At 51.1% G+C, this 20,078-nt stretch overlaps 1 protein-coding gene across 1 annotated transcript in view; it reads right to left on the reverse strand.

The window, feature by feature from the left end:
* LOC145339225 (zonadhesin-like) overlaps positions 1 to 19,854 on the reverse strand; it is a 64,630-nt gene extending 44,776 nt beyond the window's left edge. The window contains 11 exon segments of the mRNA XM_080183619.1: positions 1,558 to 1,735; positions 3,448 to 3,701; positions 6,429 to 6,570; positions 7,498 to 7,697; positions 9,894 to 10,063; positions 12,365 to 12,466; positions 14,155 to 14,298; positions 15,479 to 15,621; positions 18,680 to 18,804; positions 19,741 to 19,785; positions 19,788 to 19,854. Of these exon segments, the coding sequence (XP_080039745.1) occupies positions 1,558 to 1,735; positions 3,448 to 3,701; positions 6,429 to 6,570; positions 7,498 to 7,697; positions 9,894 to 10,063; positions 12,365 to 12,466; positions 14,155 to 14,298; positions 15,479 to 15,621; positions 18,680 to 18,804; positions 19,741 to 19,785; positions 19,788 to 19,854 (1,570 nt within the window).
* Between the last annotated feature and the right edge of the window lie 224 nt (positions 19,855 to 20,078).

Raw genomic sequence — 20,078 nt, forward strand, 5'->3', positions numbered from 1 at the left:
AATCCCTTTTAGTATTTTATATATCTCAATCAGATTCCCCTCTCATTCTTCTAAACTCCAGCGAGAACAAGCTGTTTAATCTCTTCTCGTTCGTCAACCCTTCCATTCCCGGAATCAACCTGGGTGAACCTCCTCTGAACTGCGGCCAAAGCCACCGCATCCTTCCTCAAATAAGGAGACCAAAACTGGACACAATAGTCCCGACACGCTCTACCACCTCCCTACACAATTGTAACAACACTTCTCTACTTTTATACTTGGATCCTTGAAGTTACGTCAATTGGCACTGAGGTGAGGCACACCATGGTTGAAGAGCGAAGGAGGGTCAGTGACATTAAGAGCAGCAAAAGTCCCGTTATCAAAGGAAAACCTCCCAAGGTTTTGCACCAGAACGGTTCTCAAGAAAGGGACATAGAACCAGTGGAGATATTCAGAGGAGTCACTCAATTATTGGACAAAGAGATCGAGGTTAGGTGGACATTAGAGGGAGGAAGAGAGACAGAGAGATTAAAATGAAGAGAGGCAGAGAAGGAGGGAGAGGGACAGAGAGATAGAGAAAGAGGAAAAGAGAGAGATAGAGGGAGAGAGGGAGAGAAATTGGCAAAGAGGGAGAGAGGGAGAGAGATAAAGGGGGAGACAGAGAGAGGGAGAGAGAGAGAGAGGCAGAGGAAGAGCGAGGGAAAGAGAGAGAGATAAAGAGGGAGAGAGTGACAAGGAGGGAGGGGGACAAAGAAAGAGGGAAAAAGGGAGAGAGAGAGAGAGAGAGAGATAGAGAAAGAATAACAGAGGGAGAGACAGAGAAAGAGGGAGAGGGGCAAAGAAAGAGGGAGAGGGAGAGAGACAGAGAAAGAGGGAGAGAGGGCGAGAGACGGAAAGACGGAGTGCGGCAGAGAAAGAGGGAGAGAGAGACAGAGACAGAGAGAGGTAAAGATGAGTGAAAGGGAAAGCGACAGAGAAAGAGGGAGAGAGAGAGAAAAAGAGAGAGGGAGAGAGACAGAGACAGCGAGAGAGAAAGAGAGAGAGAGAGGGAGGGAGAGAGAGAGAGATAAAGAGGGAGAGAGAGACAGAGAAAGAGGGAGAGGGAGACAGAGAAGAGTGAGAGGGAAAGAGACAGAGAGAACCTCCTCTAAACTGCCTCCAATGCCACCACATCCTTCCTCCATTAACTGGGACCAAAACTGGTCACAGTTCTCCAGATGTGGGGCGGGATTTTGCAGCCCTGCTCATCCCGAAACCATAAAATCCCGGTTCACTCGCCCGTGCCGATTCCTGTGACGGATGGGGTGGTAGAAATCCGGCCCTGGTCTCACCAACACCCTCCACGACTGCAACAACACTTCTTTCACGCTCCAATCCCCTTTTGTGATAAATACCCATGTCCCATTGGTCATTTTTTTTACGCGCTGCACCTGCGTATCGACTTTCTGCGATTCATGAACTAAGGCGCCCAGATCCCTCTGCCCTCCGGCTGCATTTCCAATCTGCTTTCCATTGAGATAATGATTGGCCTTTCTGTTGACGTAAACTCTTCCACTTTGGGGTGGGGAGGGAGCTTACCGCAGAGGCCGCAGAGCTGACCCTCATAGGAAGATGGCACCGTGACGTCCACGTGATGATTCCCGTCGTAGCGCACTCTCAGCCCGAAGTCCGTCTCCAGGGTGACAAAGACCCCGCTGAACCGTACTGCCAGTTCCTCGCCCAGGGAGATGGGTAGATGGACCCGTCGCCCGTCCAGCTGCAAGAGAAGAGTGGACGCGCTTGTTAGGAATGTGGCCAGACTACCCCCTCCTCACCCCCTCACCCACTGGCCCAAATCTGCAACCATACCTACCAGCACTCAGGCTCGATCTGAACTCTATCGAGCGGGAAACAGAGTCCTAGAATCCCGACAGCGCAGAAGGAGGGCCATTCAGCCCACCCAGCCTGCAATGACTCTCCAACAGAGTATCCCTGTCCCCATGTATCCCCACATATTCCCCCCTCTAATTCCCGCCTTTAACCTGCACATCTTTGGACACTAAGGGGCAATTTCAGGGGATCTACGGTCACAGGGAAAAGGCAGGAGAATGGGCTTGAGAAACTTATCAGCCGTGATCGAACGGCGGAGCAGATTCGATGGGCCGAATGGTCTAATTCCAAATCTTATGGTCTCTCTCTCTCTCTCTCTTTCTCTCTCTGTGTCAGTCTCTCTCTCTCTTTCTCTGTCTTTCTGTCTGTCTGTCTGTCTCTCTCTCTTTGTCTTTCTCTCTCTCTCTCTCTCTCCCCGTCTGTCTGTCTGTCTGTCTCTCTGTCTCGTTTTCTCTCCCTCTCTGTTTCTCTCTCTCTCACTCTGTCTCTCTCTCTCTCTGTCTCTGTCTTTCTCTCTCTGTCTCTGTCTCTCCTTCTCTCTCTGTCTGTCTGTCTGTCTGTCTCTCTCTCTGTCTTTCTCTCTCTCTGTCTCTCTCTCTGTCTTTCTCTCTGTGTGTGTCTCTCTCTCTCTCTGTCTGTCTGTCTGTATCTGTCTTTTTTTCTCTCTCTCTCTGTCTCTCTCTCTGTTTCTCTGTCTCTCTCTGTCTCCGTCTCTCTCTCTCTTTCTCTCTGTGTCTCTCTCTCTCTCTTTGTCTCTCTCTCTCTCTGTCTCCATGAGGTATTTTTTGGTCTCAGTTTCACTGCGTCTCCGATTCCCCTGGTCTGAACCAGGGTCCATAAAAAACCTAACAATCTGCTGGGTTAAAATTCAGGACTTTCAGCAGTTCTCCTGTCAAGACAAATCAATAGCCTTGCACAAAAACTTGCTTCCACTCCAACCTGAAATAAAACAGCGGGCAGGCCAAGCTTCAGAAACAATCTGTGGGAAAGCACGTGGGACTGCACCAAGGTTAAAGGACAAACTGGGCTCTCTTATCCCATCAAACTGAGGCAGAGTAACTCCAGGAATATACTATTGACTGAGAACTATTTACTGAGGATGGCCCACTGGTTAGCACTGCTGCCTCACAGGACCTGGGATCGATTCCCGGCTCGGGCTACTGTCTGTGTGGAGCCTGCACATTCTCCCTGTGTCTGCAAGGGTTTCTTCCAGGTGCTCCGGTTTCCTCCCACACTCTGAAAGACGTGCAGGTTAGGGAGCACTGGCTGTGCTAAATTACCTCTTAGTGCCAGTTTAGCATGGCCAATCCAGCTAAACTACACATCTTTGGACACTAAGGGACAATTTAGCATGGCCAATCCACCTAACCTGCACATCGTTGGACACTAAGGGACAATTTAGCATGGCCAATCCTTGTAACGTGCACATCGTTGGACGCTAAGGGACAATTTAGCATGGCCAATCCACCTAACCCGCACATCTTTGGACACTAAGGGGCAATTTAGCATGGCCAATCTTCGTAACCTACACGTCTCTGGATGCAAGCTGGTCGGTGAGGTATTGGGGTCCAAGGGGCTCGGGGCGACGCTTGTACTTACGATGACTCTCCGATTCTTCAAGATGGTGACGCGGCGCCTGTAGACGTTGATGTGAACGGCCTTCACGTAGGACACCCGTGTGTTGCGACCTCGGTGTTCATTGCTGGTCTCCACGCTGAAGTAGGGGAGGCCAGAGGAGGCGGTGGGCTGGCAGACCTGGGCGAAGGTGTAGGTGCAGTTCCCCATGAAGTCATAGGAGAGCTTGTCAAAGGTCTTGTAGTGGGGATCCCCTGAGGCGGTGCACGTTTCATACCCTGGAAGAGATGGGCAGAGGTAAGGTAAGGCCCCGTATCTAAGGAAGGATGTGCCAGCCTTAGAAAGGGTCCAGAGGAGTTTCACAAGAATGATCCCTGGAATGAAGAGCTTGTCGTATGAGGAACGGTTGAAGACTCTGGGTCTGTACTGGTTGGAGTTTAGAAGGATGAGGGGGGGATCTTATTGAAACTTACAGGACACTGCGAGGCCTGGATAGAGTGGACGTGGAGAGGATGTTTCCACTCGTAGGAAAAACTAGAACCAGAGGGCACAACCTCAGGGTAAAGGGACGATCCTTTAAAACAGAGATGAGGAGGAATTTCTTCAGCCAGGGAGTGGTAAATCTGTCGAGCTCTTTGCTGCAGAAGGCTGTGGAGGCCGGGTCATTGAGTGTCTTGAAGACAGAGATAGATAGGTTCTTGATTAATAAGGGGATCAGGTGTTGTGGGGAAAATGGTAGGAGAACGGGGATGAGAAAAATATCATTGAATGGTGGAGCAGATTCGATGGGCCGAGTGGCCTAATTCTACTCCTGTGCCTTATGGTCTAATGATTGGCCGGGCCGGGTCCACCCTCTGCTGCTACCTGAGGGTGCTGGATGGGGGTAGCGGGAGCTGAGGGTGGTTCTGGGCAGATGGGGATGGGGTTGGGGTGGGGGCAGCGGACGTGGCGGAGGTTTTTCGGTAAGACTTTTTGGAGTATAAAGAAACTTAAGTAAGGAGTAAGGATGGTAGGGGGGGGCGGTGGGTCATGAAAAGTTATTGGTCAGCAGAATTCAGGAAAAACCCAAGGCTTTTTATACACTTGGAAAGAACAAGAGGGTAGCCAGGGAGAGGGTTGGCGGACTCAAGGACAGTGGAGGGAATCGATGCATGGAGCCAGAGGAAATGGGTGAGGTATTAAATAAATACTTTGCGTCAGTATTCACCAAAGAGAGGGATGATGACCCTGGGAAAGGATGTGTAGATAATTTGGGTTATATTGAGATCAAAAAGGAGGAGGTATTGGGGCTCTTGAGAAACTTCAAGATAGACAAGTCTCCAGGGCCTGATGGGATGCGCCCCAGCATACTGAGAGAGGCAAGGGAGGAAGTTGTTGGGGCCTTGAGAGAAATCTTTGTACCCTCACTGGCTACAGGGGAGGTACCCACAGTAAGAAGTCTCACAACACCTGACAAAGGGGCAAACCCCGAAAGCTTGTGGGTTTACAATCAAATAAACTTGTTGGACTTTCACCCCTTGTTGTGAGACTTCTTAATGTGTTTACCCCAGTCCAATGCCGGCATCTCCACATCTTGACTACAGGGGAGGTCCCAGAGGATTGGAGAATAGCCAATGTTGTTCCTTTGTTTAAGAAAGGTAGCAAGAATAATCCAGGTAATTACAGGCCAATGAGACCTACGTCAGTGGTAGGGAAATTATTGGAGAGGATTCTTCAAGACAGGATTTACTCCCTCTTAGAAATAAGTGGATGTCTTAGCGAGATGGTTTTGTGAAGGGGAGGTCGTGTCTCACTAACTTGATCAAATTTTTCGAGGAAGTGACCAAGGTGATTGATGAGGGTAGGGCAGTGGATGTTGTCGACATGGACCTCAGTAAGGCCTTTGACAAGGTCCCTCATGGCAGACTGCTACAGAAGGTGAAGTCGCATGGGGTCAGATGTGAGCTGGCAAGATGGATACAAAACTGGCTCGGTCATAGAAGACAGAGGGTAGCAGTGGAAGGGTGCATTTCTGAATGGAGGGCTGTGACAAGTGGCGTTCCACAGGGATCAGTGCTGGGACCTTCGCTGTTTGTAATATATATAAATAATTTGGAGGGAAATGTAACTCCTTGTGACTCCCAGGCTGACACCTTGTGAATACCCCACCGCCACACCTCCGCCTAATCCCTGTGACTCCCCCCAGGCCTACTTCATGTGACTCTCCCCAGGCCTAATCTCTGTGACTCCCCCCAGGCCTAATCCCTGTGACTCCCCCCCAGGCCTACTCCCTGTGACTCCCCCCAGGCCTAATCCCTGTGACTCTCCCCAGGCCTAATCCCTGTGACTCCCCCCCAGGCATACTCTCTGTGACTCCCCCCAGGCCTACTTCCTGTGGCTCCCCCTCAGGCCTACTCTCTGTGACTCCCCCCAGGCCTACTCCCTGTGACTCCCTTCCCAGCCCTACTCCCTGTGACTCCCCCAGCCTAATCCCTGTGACTCTCCCCAGGACTAATCCCTGTGACTTTCCCCCCAGACCTACTCCCTGTGACTCCCTGTGACTCCCCCTAGGCCTACTCTCTCTGACTCCCCCCAGGCCAAATCCCTGTGACTCCCTCCCCAGGCGTACTCCCTGTGACTCCCCGTTGGCCTACCTCCTTTGAATGCCCCCCAGGCCTACTCCCCATGGCTCTCCCCAAGCCTACTCCCTGTGATTCCCTCCCAGGCCTACTCTCTGTGACTCCCTTTCAGGCCCACTTCCTGTGAGTCCCCCCACCGCCGAGGCATACTCCCTGTGACAACCCCCCACCGCCCCCCGGCCAGGCCTACTCCCTGTGACCCACTCCCACCCCTCCCCCCAGGCCTACTCCATGTGACTCCTCCCAGCCCTAACCCCCTGTGACTCTCCACCAGACCTACTCCCTGTTCCCCTGCCACCAGTGCTAACCCCTGTGCCACATGTCCCTCTGAAGTGGCCATGCGAGAGAGTCTCTGGCCTGGCATTCTGAAGGGGCGCAAAGTCCTACCTTTAGGATGGCAGCCATACACTCCGTCCTGCAGGCCACACTTCTCTGACTGTGAGCAGCCTGTGTTCTGGCACTGGATTTTCTTTGGGCCAACGCAGGTACATCTCGTTCCGCAGCCGGGTTGGTACCAGGACTCGTTGACCTGTAAGTGTGGAGAGAAAGACTCCGACATTAACCACACACTCCTGGAAGAGGGAGACGGCACAAGATGGAGTCCGTTCGGCACCTCAGTGCCCGTGCTGTCTCTCTGTAAGAGCAGCACAGAGCCATTTTCCTCTCATCAACCCCATGTACACCCCCCCGTATGTATGTCTGTGTGTGTGTGTGTGTGTGTGTGTGAATGTGTGTGTAAGTGTAAGTGTGCGTGAGTGTATGTGTAAGTGTGACTGTGTATGTGTGTGTGAGTATATGTGTATGTGAACGTGTGTGTGTGTGAGTGTGTGTGTAAGTGTGACTGTGTGTCTGTGTGAGTGTGTGTGTCTGTAAACGTGAGTGTGTGTGTGTAAGTGTGAGTGTAAGTGTGTGTGTGTGAGTGTGTGTGTGAGACTGTGTGTGTGAGAGAGAGAGCATGTGAGTGAGTGTGAGAGAGAGTGTGTGTGTGTGTGTGTGTGTGAGGGTGAGTGTGTGTATGAGGCGGTGCGTGTGAGTGTGTGTGTGAGAGAGTATGTGTGTGTGTGTGTGTGTGTGTGTGTGTGTGTGTGTGTGTGTGTGTGTGTGTGTGTGTGTGTGTGTGTGTGTGTGTGTGTGTGTGTGTGTGTGTGTGTGTGTGAATGTGAGTGAGTGTGAGTGCGTGTGAATGTGTGTGTGAGTGTGAGTGTGAGAGAGTGTGTTTGAGGGTGGGTGGGTGTGTGTATGTGTGTGAGTGTATGAGTGTGAGTGTGTGTGTGTGAATGTGTGTGTGTGAGTGTGTGAGTTTGTGTGTGTGAGAGAGTGTGTGTGTGCGTGAGTGCGTGTGTGAATGTGTGTGTGTGAGTGAGTGTGTGTGTCTAAGTGTGTGTGAGTGTGTGTGTGTGTGTGTGTGTGTGTGTGTGTGTGTGTGTGTGTGCGTGTGAGTGTGGAAGTTACTTACCAGGTGATAATCACCGTGTTCGTCTGAACAGCCACAGTCGGAGAGGGGAACACATTCTGTGTCACTGAGCACATATCCAGAATCACACTCACATCCCTCGATGCATTTACTGGAGCAATTGGAGACACTCATCTGATCACAGGTCCTGGGGCACATACTGGCACAGAGGGTGTAGCTGGAGTTCGACGGGCAAGGGGGGGCTAAGGAACAATGGAGGGGTCGTTACAGACGGAGAGACAGTGGGTGGCAAAGAGATACAGTAGGTGACAGGGGTCGCAGGAGGCACTGAACCTAACAAACCCATGCAGAACTGAGAAACATCTCCATGTTACAGTAAGTAGTCTCACCACACCGGGTTAGAGTCCAACAGGTTTATTTGGTAGCACAAGCTTTCGGAGCGCTGCTCCTTCATCAGGTGAGCGGAGAGTTGGGTTCACAAACAGGGCATATATAGACAGAGAAACAATTGTAAGATTATTACAGATTGGAGTGTGAAGAGTGGTGGGAATGTGAGTCTTTACAGGGAATCAAATCTTTACAGGTACAGACAGTGCGAGTGGTGAGAAGGATAAGCGTACGTAAATGAGAAGTGAATTGGCCAACCATTATCTTGCAATTGTGTCTCTGTCCATTTGTGCCATCTTTGAGAATCTACCTCTCCGCATGCCTAATGAAGGAGCAGCGCTCCGAAAGCTCGTGATTCCAAACAGACCTGTTGGATTCAAACCTGGTGTCGTGAGACTTCTTACTGTGCTCTTTTAGAGAGAGAGAGAGAAAGAGAGAGAGTGACACCAAAAGAGAGAGAGAGAGACAGACAGAGAGAGAGAAAGAGAGAGAAATTGACACACAGAGAGAAAGAGAGAAGCATTTACACTATTAATTCCCCTGCCACTAAGGGGCAATTTAGCATGGCCAATCCACCTAACCTACACATCTTTGGACACTAAGGGACAATTTAGCATGGCCAATCCAGCTAACCTGCACATCTTTGGACACTAAGGGGCAATTTAGCATGGCCAATCCACCTAACCTACACATCTTTGAACACTAAGGGGCAATTTAGCATGGCCAATCCACCTAACCTGCACATCTTTGGACACCAAGGAGCAATTTAGCATGGCCAATCCACCTAACCCTCACATCATTGGACACTAAGGGGCAATTTAGCACGGCCAATCCACCTAACCCTCACATCATTGGACACTGAGGGGCAATTTAGCATGGCCAATCCACCTAACCTACACATCTTTTGGACTGTGGGAGGAAACCGGAGCACCTGGAGGAAACCCACGCAGGCACAAGAAGAACAGTCAGTGATCCAAGCTGGGAATCGAACCCAGGTCCCTGGAGCTGTGAGGCAGCAGTGTTAACCATTGTGCCATGCACATGCAGTCTCACCCATCTGGGAAATTTTTGTACAAATCCCCCAGCCTTTACCTGGGGAGGTGGGGAGGTGATGGCCGAGTGGTATTATCACTAGACTATTAATCCAGAAACTCAGCTAATGTTCTAGGGGACCCGGGTTCGAATCCCGCAACAGCAGATGGTGGAATTTGAATTCAATAAAAATTATCTGGGATTAAGAATCGACTGATGACCCATTGTCGGAAAAACCCATCTGGTTCCCTTTAGGGAAGGAAATCTGCCGTCCTTACCCCGATCTGGTCTACATGTGACTCCAGAGCCACAGCCAATGTGGTTGACTCTCAACTGCCCCCCAAGGGGCAACCAGGGATGGGCAATAAATGCTGGAACCAGCCCAGCGACACTCATGTCCCACGAATGAATAAATAATAATTCAAAGTTAGGCTATGGCGGGGTACTAGCCCCTTTCATCTGTTCAGTTAACCTTAAGTCAACAGTTGACCAAGTCATGTCATAGGAGGGAGTGGTAATGTACTGGAACTTACAATCCAGAGGCCTCAGGGTCGGAGTGGGGGCGGGGGGAGGGAGGTGGTTACAGCGCAGAGACATAGGTTCGAATCCCACCACGGCAGGAGGGATTTAATAAAATCTGGGATTGAAAACCTTGTCTTAGTAGTGGAGACCATGCTAGCTACCATGGATTTTCGCAAAAACCCATCTGGTTCACTAATGTCCCTCATTAGGGGAAGGAAATCTGCCGTCCTTACCCGGCCTGGCCTACATGACCCACAGCCAATGTGGTTGACTCTCAACTGCCCCTCTGGCTCTTAACTGCCGAACGAGTGTTTTAGGGGCAATGAGGGGTGGGCAATAAATGCGCCTAGCGACGCCCACATCCTCTCACAGGATAAAAGTGAAGAAATATGTTCCGGGAATAGGGAAAACTGGGATAAATAAACCCCCCCCCCCGGGTCTTCAGCCAGTGATATTTTGTACCCCTGCCCACATAACTCCAAGAGAGGTTGACTTACAGCACAAGACTGGGGTCCTCCAGTTATGTACAGTGGCCCCAGCTGTCTGGCAGGCCTCGGTAAAGGCCTGAAGTTGGTCGCAGAGGGGGGGCTGGAAGCCCTGGAATTGACAGACATCGTACACACAGTTCTCGAAGTAGGGTGCGGGATCCACCTTCCCAATGCAGTCCCTGTCAACGAGGACAAACAGTCACCAAAGGGGCCACCAGCACAGCATTTTGTTATAAGTCTTAACATTCATTGATTAGTGTCACAGGTTGGCTTACAATGAAGCTGCTGTGAAAATCCCCTAGTCGCAACACTGTTTGGGAGAATTTAGCATGGCCAATCCACCTAACCTACACATCTTTGGACACTAAGGGACAACTTAACATGGCCAATCCACCTAACCTACACATCTTTGGACACTAAGGGATAATTTAGCATGGCCAATCCACCTAACCTGCACACCTTTGGACACTAAGGGACAATTTAGCATGGCCAATCCACCAAACCTGCACATCTTTAGACACTAAGGAACAATTTAGCATGGCCAATCCACCTAACCCGCACATCTTTGGACACTAAGGGACAATTTAGCATGGCCAATCCATCAAACCTGCACATCTTTGGACACAAAGGGACAATTTAGCATGGCCAATCCCCCTAACCCACACATCTTTGGACACTAAGGAACAATTTAGCATGGCCAATCCACCTAACCTGCACATCTTTGGACACTAAGGGGCAATTTAGCATGGCCAATCCACCTAACCGGCACATTTTTGGACACTAAGGGGCAATCTCGCATGACCAATCCTCCTAATCTGGAGATCTTTTGGATTGTAGGAGGAAACCGGAGCACCCAGAGGAAACCCACGCAGACACGGAGAGAATGTGCAAACTCCACACAGACAGTGACCCAAGCTGGGAATCGAACCCGGGTCCACAGCGCTGTGAGGCAGCAGTGCTAACCCACTGTGCCACCACGCCACTCCAATTATAAAGTGGATTTTTCATGTTATCTGTGTGGAGTTTGCACATTCTCCCTGTGTCTGCGTGGGTTTCCTCCGGGCGCTCCGGTTTCCTTCCACAGTCCGAAAGACGTGCTGGTTAGGGCGCATTGGCCATGCTAAATTCTCCCTCACTGTTACCCAAACAAGTGTCGGAGTGTGGCAACTAGGGGGTTTTCACAGTAACTTCATCGCAGTGTTAATGTAAGCCGACTTGTGACACTAATAAATAAACTTTAACTTTAACCATCCAGGACAAAGCAGCCCCGCTTGATTGGCACCCCATCCACAAACAATCACTCCCTCCACCCCCGTTGCAGCCATGTGTACCGTCTACAAGATGCACTGCAGCGACTCACCAAGGCTCCTTAGGCAGCACCTTCCAAACCCACCACCTCTACCATGTAGAAGGACAAGGGGCAGCAGATACCTGGGGAACACCAACACCTGTAGGTTCCCCTCTGAGCCACTCACCATCCCGACTTGGAAATATATCAAACGTTCCGGAGAAGGTAGTCAAGAAGGAATACGGCATGCTTGCCTTCATTGGCCGGGGTACTGAGTTCAAAAATCGTCGTCATGTTGCAGCTTTATTGAACCTTAGTTAGGCTGCGCTTGGAATATAGTGTTCAATCTGGTCGCCACACTACCAGAAGGATGTGGAGGCTTTGGAGAGGGTTACAGAAAAGATTTACCAGGATGTTGCCTGGTCTGGAGGGCATTAGCTATGAGGAGAGGTTGGAAAAACTTGGTTTGTTCTCACTGGAACGACGGAGGTTGAGGGGGTGACTTGATAGAAGTCTACAAGATTATGAGGGGCACGGACAGAGTGGATAGTCAGAAGCTTTTTCCCCAGGGTGGAAGAGTCAATTACGAGGGGGGCACAGGTTTAAGATGCGAGGGGTAAGGTTTAAAGGAGTGTACGAGGCAGATATTTTATGCAGAGGGTGGTGGAACTCATGGTCAAGGGAGGCAGTGGAAGCGGATACGATAGTGACTTTTAAGGGGCGTCTTGACAAATACATGAATAGGATGGGGAAGAGAGGGATATGGTCCCTGGAAGGGCATTAGCAATGAGGAGAGGTTGGAGAAACTTGGTTCGTTCTCACTGGAAGCTGAGGGGGCGATCTGAAAGAAGTCTATAAGATTATGGGGGTATGGAGGGAAGGGTTTTAGTTCAGTCGGGCAGCATGGCAGGCTTGGACGGGCTGAAAGGCCTGTTCCTGTGCTGCAATTCTCTTTGTTTTTTTGTTCCTTGGCAGTGGCTGGGGTCAAAATCCTGGAACTCCTTCCCTAACGGCATTGTGGGTCAACCCACAATGCAGCGGGTTCAAGATGGCGGCTCCCCCGCCACCTTCTCAAGGGGCAACTGGGGATGGGGGCAGTCAGTGCTGGGCCCAGCCAGCGGCACCCAAGTCCCACGAATGGATTAAACAAAAGAAGTATTTCCAACACCGAGGCGATTCTGTCTTCTCTGACCTGAAGGGACCCGTCGGGTCAGTGATGAGACCACATTGTTCCTTGCTCATGATCTGACTGAGGACGTCCTCCCCGCACTGGACCGGTTCGATCGACCTGCATCTGAAACACAGGCACATAGCATTGTGAGTTCATCGCATTCCGGTCAAAGGTTAACTGGACATCCCGGAGATGGCGACGGCTATGCTTTGGGATGGTGTGAGGAGGGTGCGCGAGTGGGCCAGCCCATGGAGAAGCTCAGCGACAGGCCCACAACTGGGCCCCGAGCCTGGGTTACATTGCCCCATGGCCGCCAGGCCTCGGGCAATACATTGCAGCCACCCTCGCTCGCCCCGAGGGAGGGGGGGTCCCGCCCGAGGCCAATGGACCTTGGCACGGTCTGTGTCCTGTCCCATGGCGGGCGGGGTAGGACAGGGAAAGCCTGCCGCCCCCGCTCCCCCCCGGGTGTCTCAAGTTGACCATGCGGTCATCTCCCTCATAGCTGCAGCAGAGGAACAACGGCATTGAGTGGCTGGAGAGGTGTGTGTGTGTGTGGAGTGGGGGTGGTTACTTCACACTCAGTGGAGTAGCCAATTCCCATCACTCCCAGCACTGGGGCGGCCATTCCTTCAGCTGCCCAGGCGCTAGGATGGAGAATCCCCTTCCTAAACCTCTCTCTCTCTCCCCCTTCTCCCTCCCATAAGACACAGGAGCAGAATTAGGCCACTCGGCCCATCGAGTCTGCTCTCCCATTCAATCATTGGTGATGTTTTTCTCATCCCCGTTCTCCTGCCTTTTCCCCGAACCCGTTATTAATCAAGAACCTCTCTATCTCTGTCTTAAAGACATTCGATGACCTGGCCTCCTCTGCGGCAAAGAGTTCCACAGATTCACCACTGAAGAAATTCCTCCTCATCTCTGTTTTAAAGGATCGTCCCTTTACCCTGAGGTTGTGCCCTCTGGTTCTAGTTTTTCCTACTAGTGGAAACATCCTCTCCGCGTCCACTCTATCCAGGGCCTCGCAGTATCCTGTAAGTTTCAATAAGATCCCCCCACCCCTCATCCTTCTGAACTCCAACCAGTACAGACCCAGAGTCCTCAACCGTTCCTCATACGACAAGCTCTTCATTCCAGGGATTGTTCTTGTGAACATCCTCTGGATCCTTTCCAAGGCTGGCACATCCTTCCTTAGATACGGGGCCCAAAACTGCTCACAATACTCCAAATGGGGTCTGACCAGAGCCTTATACAGCCTCAGAAGTACATCCCTGCTCTTGTATTCTAGCCCTCTCGACATGAATGTGAACATTGCATTTGCCTTCCTAACTGCCGACTGAACCTGCAGGTTAACCTTAAGAGAATCTTGAACAAGGGATTCCCAAGTCCCTTTGTGTTTCTGATTTCCTAAGCATTTCCCCATTTAGAAAATAGTTTGTTCCTCCATTCCTCCTTCCCACATCACACTTTCCCACATTGTGTTCCGTCTGCCACTTCTTCGCCCACTCTCCTCACCTGTCCGAGTCCTTCTGCAGCCCCCCACTCCACCACCGCTTCCTCAAGACTACCTCTCCCTCTGAAAACCTACCCCATTGCTCGCCTGCCTGAACATCTCCGGAAGAGGCTGGATTTGAATGTTAGCACCCCTGGCGAGTCATTTTATTTTGTGCGTGTTTGTGGGATCTTGCTGCGCGCCGATGGGTCGCCATCCAAGGAGAGAAAGGACTGGACTGGACTGTGAAGGACTTTGGCCACATTGTGAGGTGCGGTAGAAAGGGAATCGAACCGGCCCTGTGCGTCCAGGCGACCCTTACCTCTCATCCTCATCCTGTTTTGTCTTCCAGCTGTTTCCAAAGACCGTGTTGTTGGTATTTAAGTTTCCATCCGGCTGCCGGTAGTCATCAGCAGGGACGCCATTGAAATCGCCACACAGACCACACATCTCTCCCTGGTATGAACTGAGACAGAAAGGCGAGAGAGAGAGAGAAAGAGATAGAGAGGGGTCAGCGAACAAGAGTGAATGTCTCGTGCTGAGGGAACAAGGGGCATGCGGACAATGGCAAAGGGAAGTATCATCGCGGGCAGGGTGTACACTTCTATCTAAAGATGCGTAGGTTAGGTGGATTGGCCATGCTAAATTGCCCCTTAGCGTTCAAAGATGTGCGGGTTAGGTGGATTGGCCATGCTAAATTGCCCTTTAGTGTCCAAAGATGCACAGGTTAGGTGGATTGGCCATGCTAAATTGCCCCTTAGTGTCCAAAGATGTGTAGGTTAGGTGGAATGGTCACACTAAATTGCCCCTTCGTGTCCAAAGATGCGCAGGTTAGGTGGATTGGCCATGCTAAATTGCCCCTTAGTGTCCAAAGATGTGTAGGTTAGGTGGATTGGCCATGCTAAATTGCCCTTTAGTGTCCAAAGATGCATAGGTTAGGTGGATTGGCCATGCTAAATTGCCCCTTAGTGTCCAAAGATGTGTAGCTTAGGTAGATTGGTCACACTAAGTTGCCCCTTCGTGTCCAAAGATGCACAGGTTAGGTGGATTGGCCATGCTAAATTGCCCCTTAGTGTCCAAAGATGTGTAGGTTAGGTGGATTGGTCACACTAAATTGCCCTTTAGTGTCCAAAGATGCACAGGTTAGGTGGATTGGCCATGCTAAATTGCCCTTTAGTGTCCAAAGATGCACAGGTTAGGTGGATTGGCCATGCTAAATTGTCCAATGGCCAATGCACCCTAACCAGCACATCTTTCGGACTGTGGGAAGAAACTGGAGCACCCGGGGGAAACCCACGCACACACAGGTGGGGGGAGAGCGTTCAGACTCCGCACAGACAGTGACCCGAGGCTGGGAAGTGAACCCGGGTACCTGGCACAGCAATGCTAACCACCATGTCGCCTCTACGTGTCAGTGCAGCCTTGGTGGGCCGAAGGGCCTCTTCTGCACTGTACTATTCTGTGATTCTGTTGCACCTTTCGAGACAAATGCCAGGGAGAAAGACTGGCCAGGGAATAGAGCGAAGGTGTAGAGATTGGCGAAGGGAAGAGTTGATGGGAGTGGAAGCGCGTGAGAGGGGGTGTTGGGTCGCTAACTATTGAGATCCCCTCAGGGACACGGGGCCTCCGCACACCGCGTGGCTTACCTTGGCACCACAATCTTCACAAAATGGTTGCCGTCGTATTGTACTTGCAAACCGAAATTCGTCTGAAGTATGACGTACTGTCCGGACTGAAAGAGATTAATTCTCCCCAGGGTCTTGGGCAGACGGACCCTCGTTTGGCCTACCTGCAATCAGAAGGGGTTGGATTCAGCACTTTACACTGAGAAAATAAACTTTAAAAACTTTGCTCGGTGCAGAAAGGTAAACAAAGGATCCCTACACTACAGAAAGAGGCCATTCGGCCCATCGAGTCTACACCCACACAATCCCACCCAGGCCCTACCCCCATATCCCTACATATTTACCCGCTAATCCCTCTAGCCTAAGGACACTAAGGGGCAATTTTAGCATGGCCAATCCACCTAACCTGCACATCTTTGGACACTAAGGGGCAATTTTAGCATGGCCAATCCACCTAACCTGCACATCTTTGGACACTAAGGGGCAATTTAGCATGGCCAATCCACCTAAACTGCACATCTTTGGACACTAAGGGGCTATTTTAGCATGGCCAATCCACCTAACCTGCACATCTTTGGACACTAAGGGGCAATTTAGCATGGCCAATCCACCTAACCTGCACATCTTTGGACACTAAGGGGCAATTTTAGCATGGCCAATCCACCTAACCTGCACATCTTTGGACACTAAGGGGCAATTTAGCATGGCCAATCCACCTAAACTGCACATCTTTGGACACTAGGGGGCAATTTTAGCATGGCCAATCCACCTAGCCTGCACATCTTTGGACTGTGGGAGGAAATCGGAGCACCCGGAGGAAACCCACGCAGACACAGGGTAGAACATGCAGACTCCACATAGACGGTGACCCCAAGCCAGGAATCAAACCCAGGTCCCTGGGAGCTGTGAGGCAGTGGCGCTAACCATTGGGCATACGGCATGCTTGCCTTCATCGATCGGGGCATTGAGTGCAAAAATTGGGCAAGTCATGTTTTGTAGAGCCTTAGTTAGGCCTCATTTGGAATATAGTGTTCAATTCTGGTCACCACACTATCAGAAGGATGTGGAGGCTTTGGAGAGGGTACAGAAAAGATTTACCAGGATTTTGCCTGGTATGGAGGGCATTAGCTATAAGGTGAGGTTGGAGAAATTTGGTTTGTTCTCACTGGAACGACGGAGGTTGAGGGCGACCTGATAGAAGTCTACAAGATTATGAGGGGCATGGACAGAGTGGACAGTCAGAAGCCTTTCCCCCAGGGTGGAAGAGTCAAGTACTTGGGGGCATAGGTTTAAGGTGCGAGGGGCAAGGTTTTAAGGGGAGGTACGAGGCAAGGTTTTCATTTTACACAAGATTACGAGAGGCATGGACAGAGTGAATAGTCAGCTGCTTTATCCGAGGGTAGAAGAGTCAAGTACAAGGGGACATAGGTTTAAGGTGTGTGGGGAAAAGTTTAGAGGAGATGTGCGGGGTAAGTTTTTTTACACAGAGGGTGGTGAGTGTCTGGAAGGCGCTGCCCGAGGAGGTGGTGGGAGCAGGTATGATCTTGGCACTTCAGGGCCAAGTAGATGAACACATGAGTAGGATGGGAATGGAAGGATATGATCTCAGTTAGTGCATAGGGTTTTAGTTTCGGCAGGCATCGTGATGGGCACAGGCTTGGAGGGGCTGAAGGGCCTGTTCCTGTGCTGTCATTTTCTTTGTCCTTTGTTCTATTAAGCTTCCAGAAATTGGATGCTACTGCCAGTTGTCAGCATTTAGGATTAGCTGCCGTGCCAGAAGGTTCCAGAAAGGCAGGTGAGAGAGATCGGTCACTGAGGATCTGGAGTTACGTATACAGCCTGCTGGTTAAAGATAGTAGCCGACCCTTGTTGGGTTTAACATCAATCCAACAGTTCAGCTCCCCAGGGAGAATTTCTCCCAAAAGACTCACAGCACGATCGATGCCGGAGGTATTTTATTTATCAGTGTCACAAGTCGGCTTACATTAACACCGCAATGAAGTTGCTGTGAAAATCTCCAAGTCGCCACACTCTGTTCAGGTAACAGTGAGGGAGGATTTACCAGGGCTATTCCATCCAACCAGCACATCTGGGGTGGCAGAGAGGTTAGCACTGCTGCCTCACAGCAGCAGGGACCCGGGTTCGATTCCCGGCTCGGGTCACTGTCTGTGTGGAGTTTGCACACTCTCCCCGTGTCTGCGTGGGTTTCCTCTGAGCACTCTGGTTTCATCCCACAGTCCAAAATGTGCAAGTTAGGAGGATTGGCCATGCTAAATTGTCCCTTAGTGTCCAACGATGTATCGGTTAGGTGGATTGGCCGTGCTAAATTGTCCCTTAGTGTCCAAAGATGTGCAGGTTGGGTGGATTGGCCATGCTAAATTGCCCCTTAGCGTCCAAAGATGTGCAGGTTAGGTGGATTGGCCATGCTAAATTGTCCCTTAGTGTCCAAAGATGTGCAGGTTAGGTGGATTGGCCATGCTAAATTGTCCTTTAGTGTCCAAAGATGTGCGGGTTAGGTGGATTGGCCATGCTAAATTGCCCCTTAGTGTCCAAAGATGTGCGGGTTAGGTGGATTGGCCATGCTAAATTGCCCCTTAGTGTCCAAAGATGTGCAGGTTAGGTGGATTGGCCATGCTAAATTGTCCCTTAATGTCCAAAGATGTGCAGGTTAGGTGGATTGGCCATGCTAAATTGTCCTTTAGTGTCCAAAGATGTGCGGGTTAGGTGGATTGGCCATGCTAAATTGCCCCTTAGTGTCCAAAGATGTGCGGGTTAGGTGGATTGGCCATGCTAAATTGCCCCTTAGTGTCCAAAGATCTACAGGTTAGGTGGATTAGCCGTGCTAAATTGCCCCTCGGTGTCAGGGGGACTAGCTGGGGTAAATGCATGGGATTATGGGGATAGGGCCTGGGTGGGCGGTGCAGACTCAATGGGCTGAATGGCCCCTTTCTGCACTGCAGGGATTCTATTCTATTAAATTCTCTCAGACAGTGGGAGGAAACCAGGGCACCCGGAGGAAACCCACGCAGACACGGGGAGAATGTGCAGTCTCCACACAGACAGTGACCCGAGCCGGGAATCGAACCCGGGTCCCTGGTGCTGTGACGCAGCAGTGCTAACGTGCTGGGCACCCGTGCCACCGACAGTCTACCCAAGAGGTGTTAATGGTTACTTAAACGGGGGATCTTGGTGGGAGCGGAAGGGAAAGCTAAAAAGACCAACCAGGATTCGACGGTTCTTCATCAGGGTGATGGATGTCCCGTCCACAGTGACGTAGAGCTTTCTGAGGTAGGTGGCTCCTGGTAAACCCCTCTCCTCATTCTTCCCCTCAATACTGAACCAGGGACCTGGAGAACATCAAACACAGTGATTACTGAGACACTCACCCACACACACACACACACACACACACACACACTCACACACACACACACACACACACACTCACACACACACACGCGCACATTCACACACACACAGTCACACACACACACACATACACACGCACACACACACACTCACACACACACTCATATGCACACATACTCACGCACACACACACACACACGCGCACACACACACTCACACACACACACACACACACTGATGTACACATATAGACACACATGCATGCACACACACACATGCACACAGACTGGACACTCAAATTTCACACACATATATGTGCAGACACACGCATGCACAGAGGACACATGGGGACGGCAAAAGTCCGGAGCGGCTTGATTTGTATCTTTGTGACCTTAGGCCAGAGAGCCAATGAGGTAATGTTCTGAGATGTAGTCACCGTTGTAATGTGGGAAGTTAGTATGCGCACAGCAAGATCCCACCGAAGAATGGCGTGATGGTGACTAGCTGTTACCAGCCTGTGCACCCCATCCCCTCCTCCCCCAACTCCCCCTCCCCTGCGTAACCCTATTCCGCTCCCGGTGCAGGGGGGAAATCTATCTGGGAGGTTTAAGGCCTAGCCAAAAAGAGACAGCACCTCCGGCAGTGCAGCACTGCCTCAGTTCCGGCAAACGGGGGGAGGTGCCAGCCCGGAACTTTGAGGCTTGGATATCCGGGGGTGGAACGGGAACCCTCGATTTTCTCTCTCGGAGTTTTGGGGCAGAGGGCAACCACAGTGAGCGCATGAAATAATCGCACGCCCATCGTCGGGTCAATGTCGCAAACCTGTCTCCTTCGGAGCCTGGCTTTTCCCCCGGGGCGTTGTACCGCCGGGTGTCTTTGTTAACTTTCACAACCGCAGTTCCGTTCATCCCTACCTGTTTTGTTCAGGCAGGTCCGGGCAAGCGTGTAGGTACAGGTGCCCAGGAAGGTAAACTTTCTGTCATCGAACGTTATGTAATGAGGGTCTCCAGAGACAATGCAGGAACCATCTGTTGAGAGAAACAGGATAAAGGTAAATGATTTGCCCCATTCTGACCCCCACCCAACACTCTTCCTGGCAGGTCACCCACCTTCATAACCTCCATGGACAAAGGTGAGAGGTGATAGGTCATCGCTCACCAGCCTATATCACCTTTCACCTCTCACCCTCTGCACTCAATGCCTGGGCGGCACAGTGGGTTAGTACTGCTGCCTCACAGCAGCCAGGGACCCG

The sequence above is a fragment of the Carcharhinus amblyrhynchos genome, unplaced genomic scaffold (genome assembly GCF_965287045.1).
Source record: "Carcharhinus amblyrhynchos unplaced genomic scaffold, sCarAmb.v2.hapA chromosome_352, whole genome shotgun sequence".
Lineage (NCBI taxonomy): Eukaryota > Metazoa > Chordata > Chondrichthyes > Carcharhiniformes > Carcharhinidae > Carcharhinus > Carcharhinus amblyrhynchos.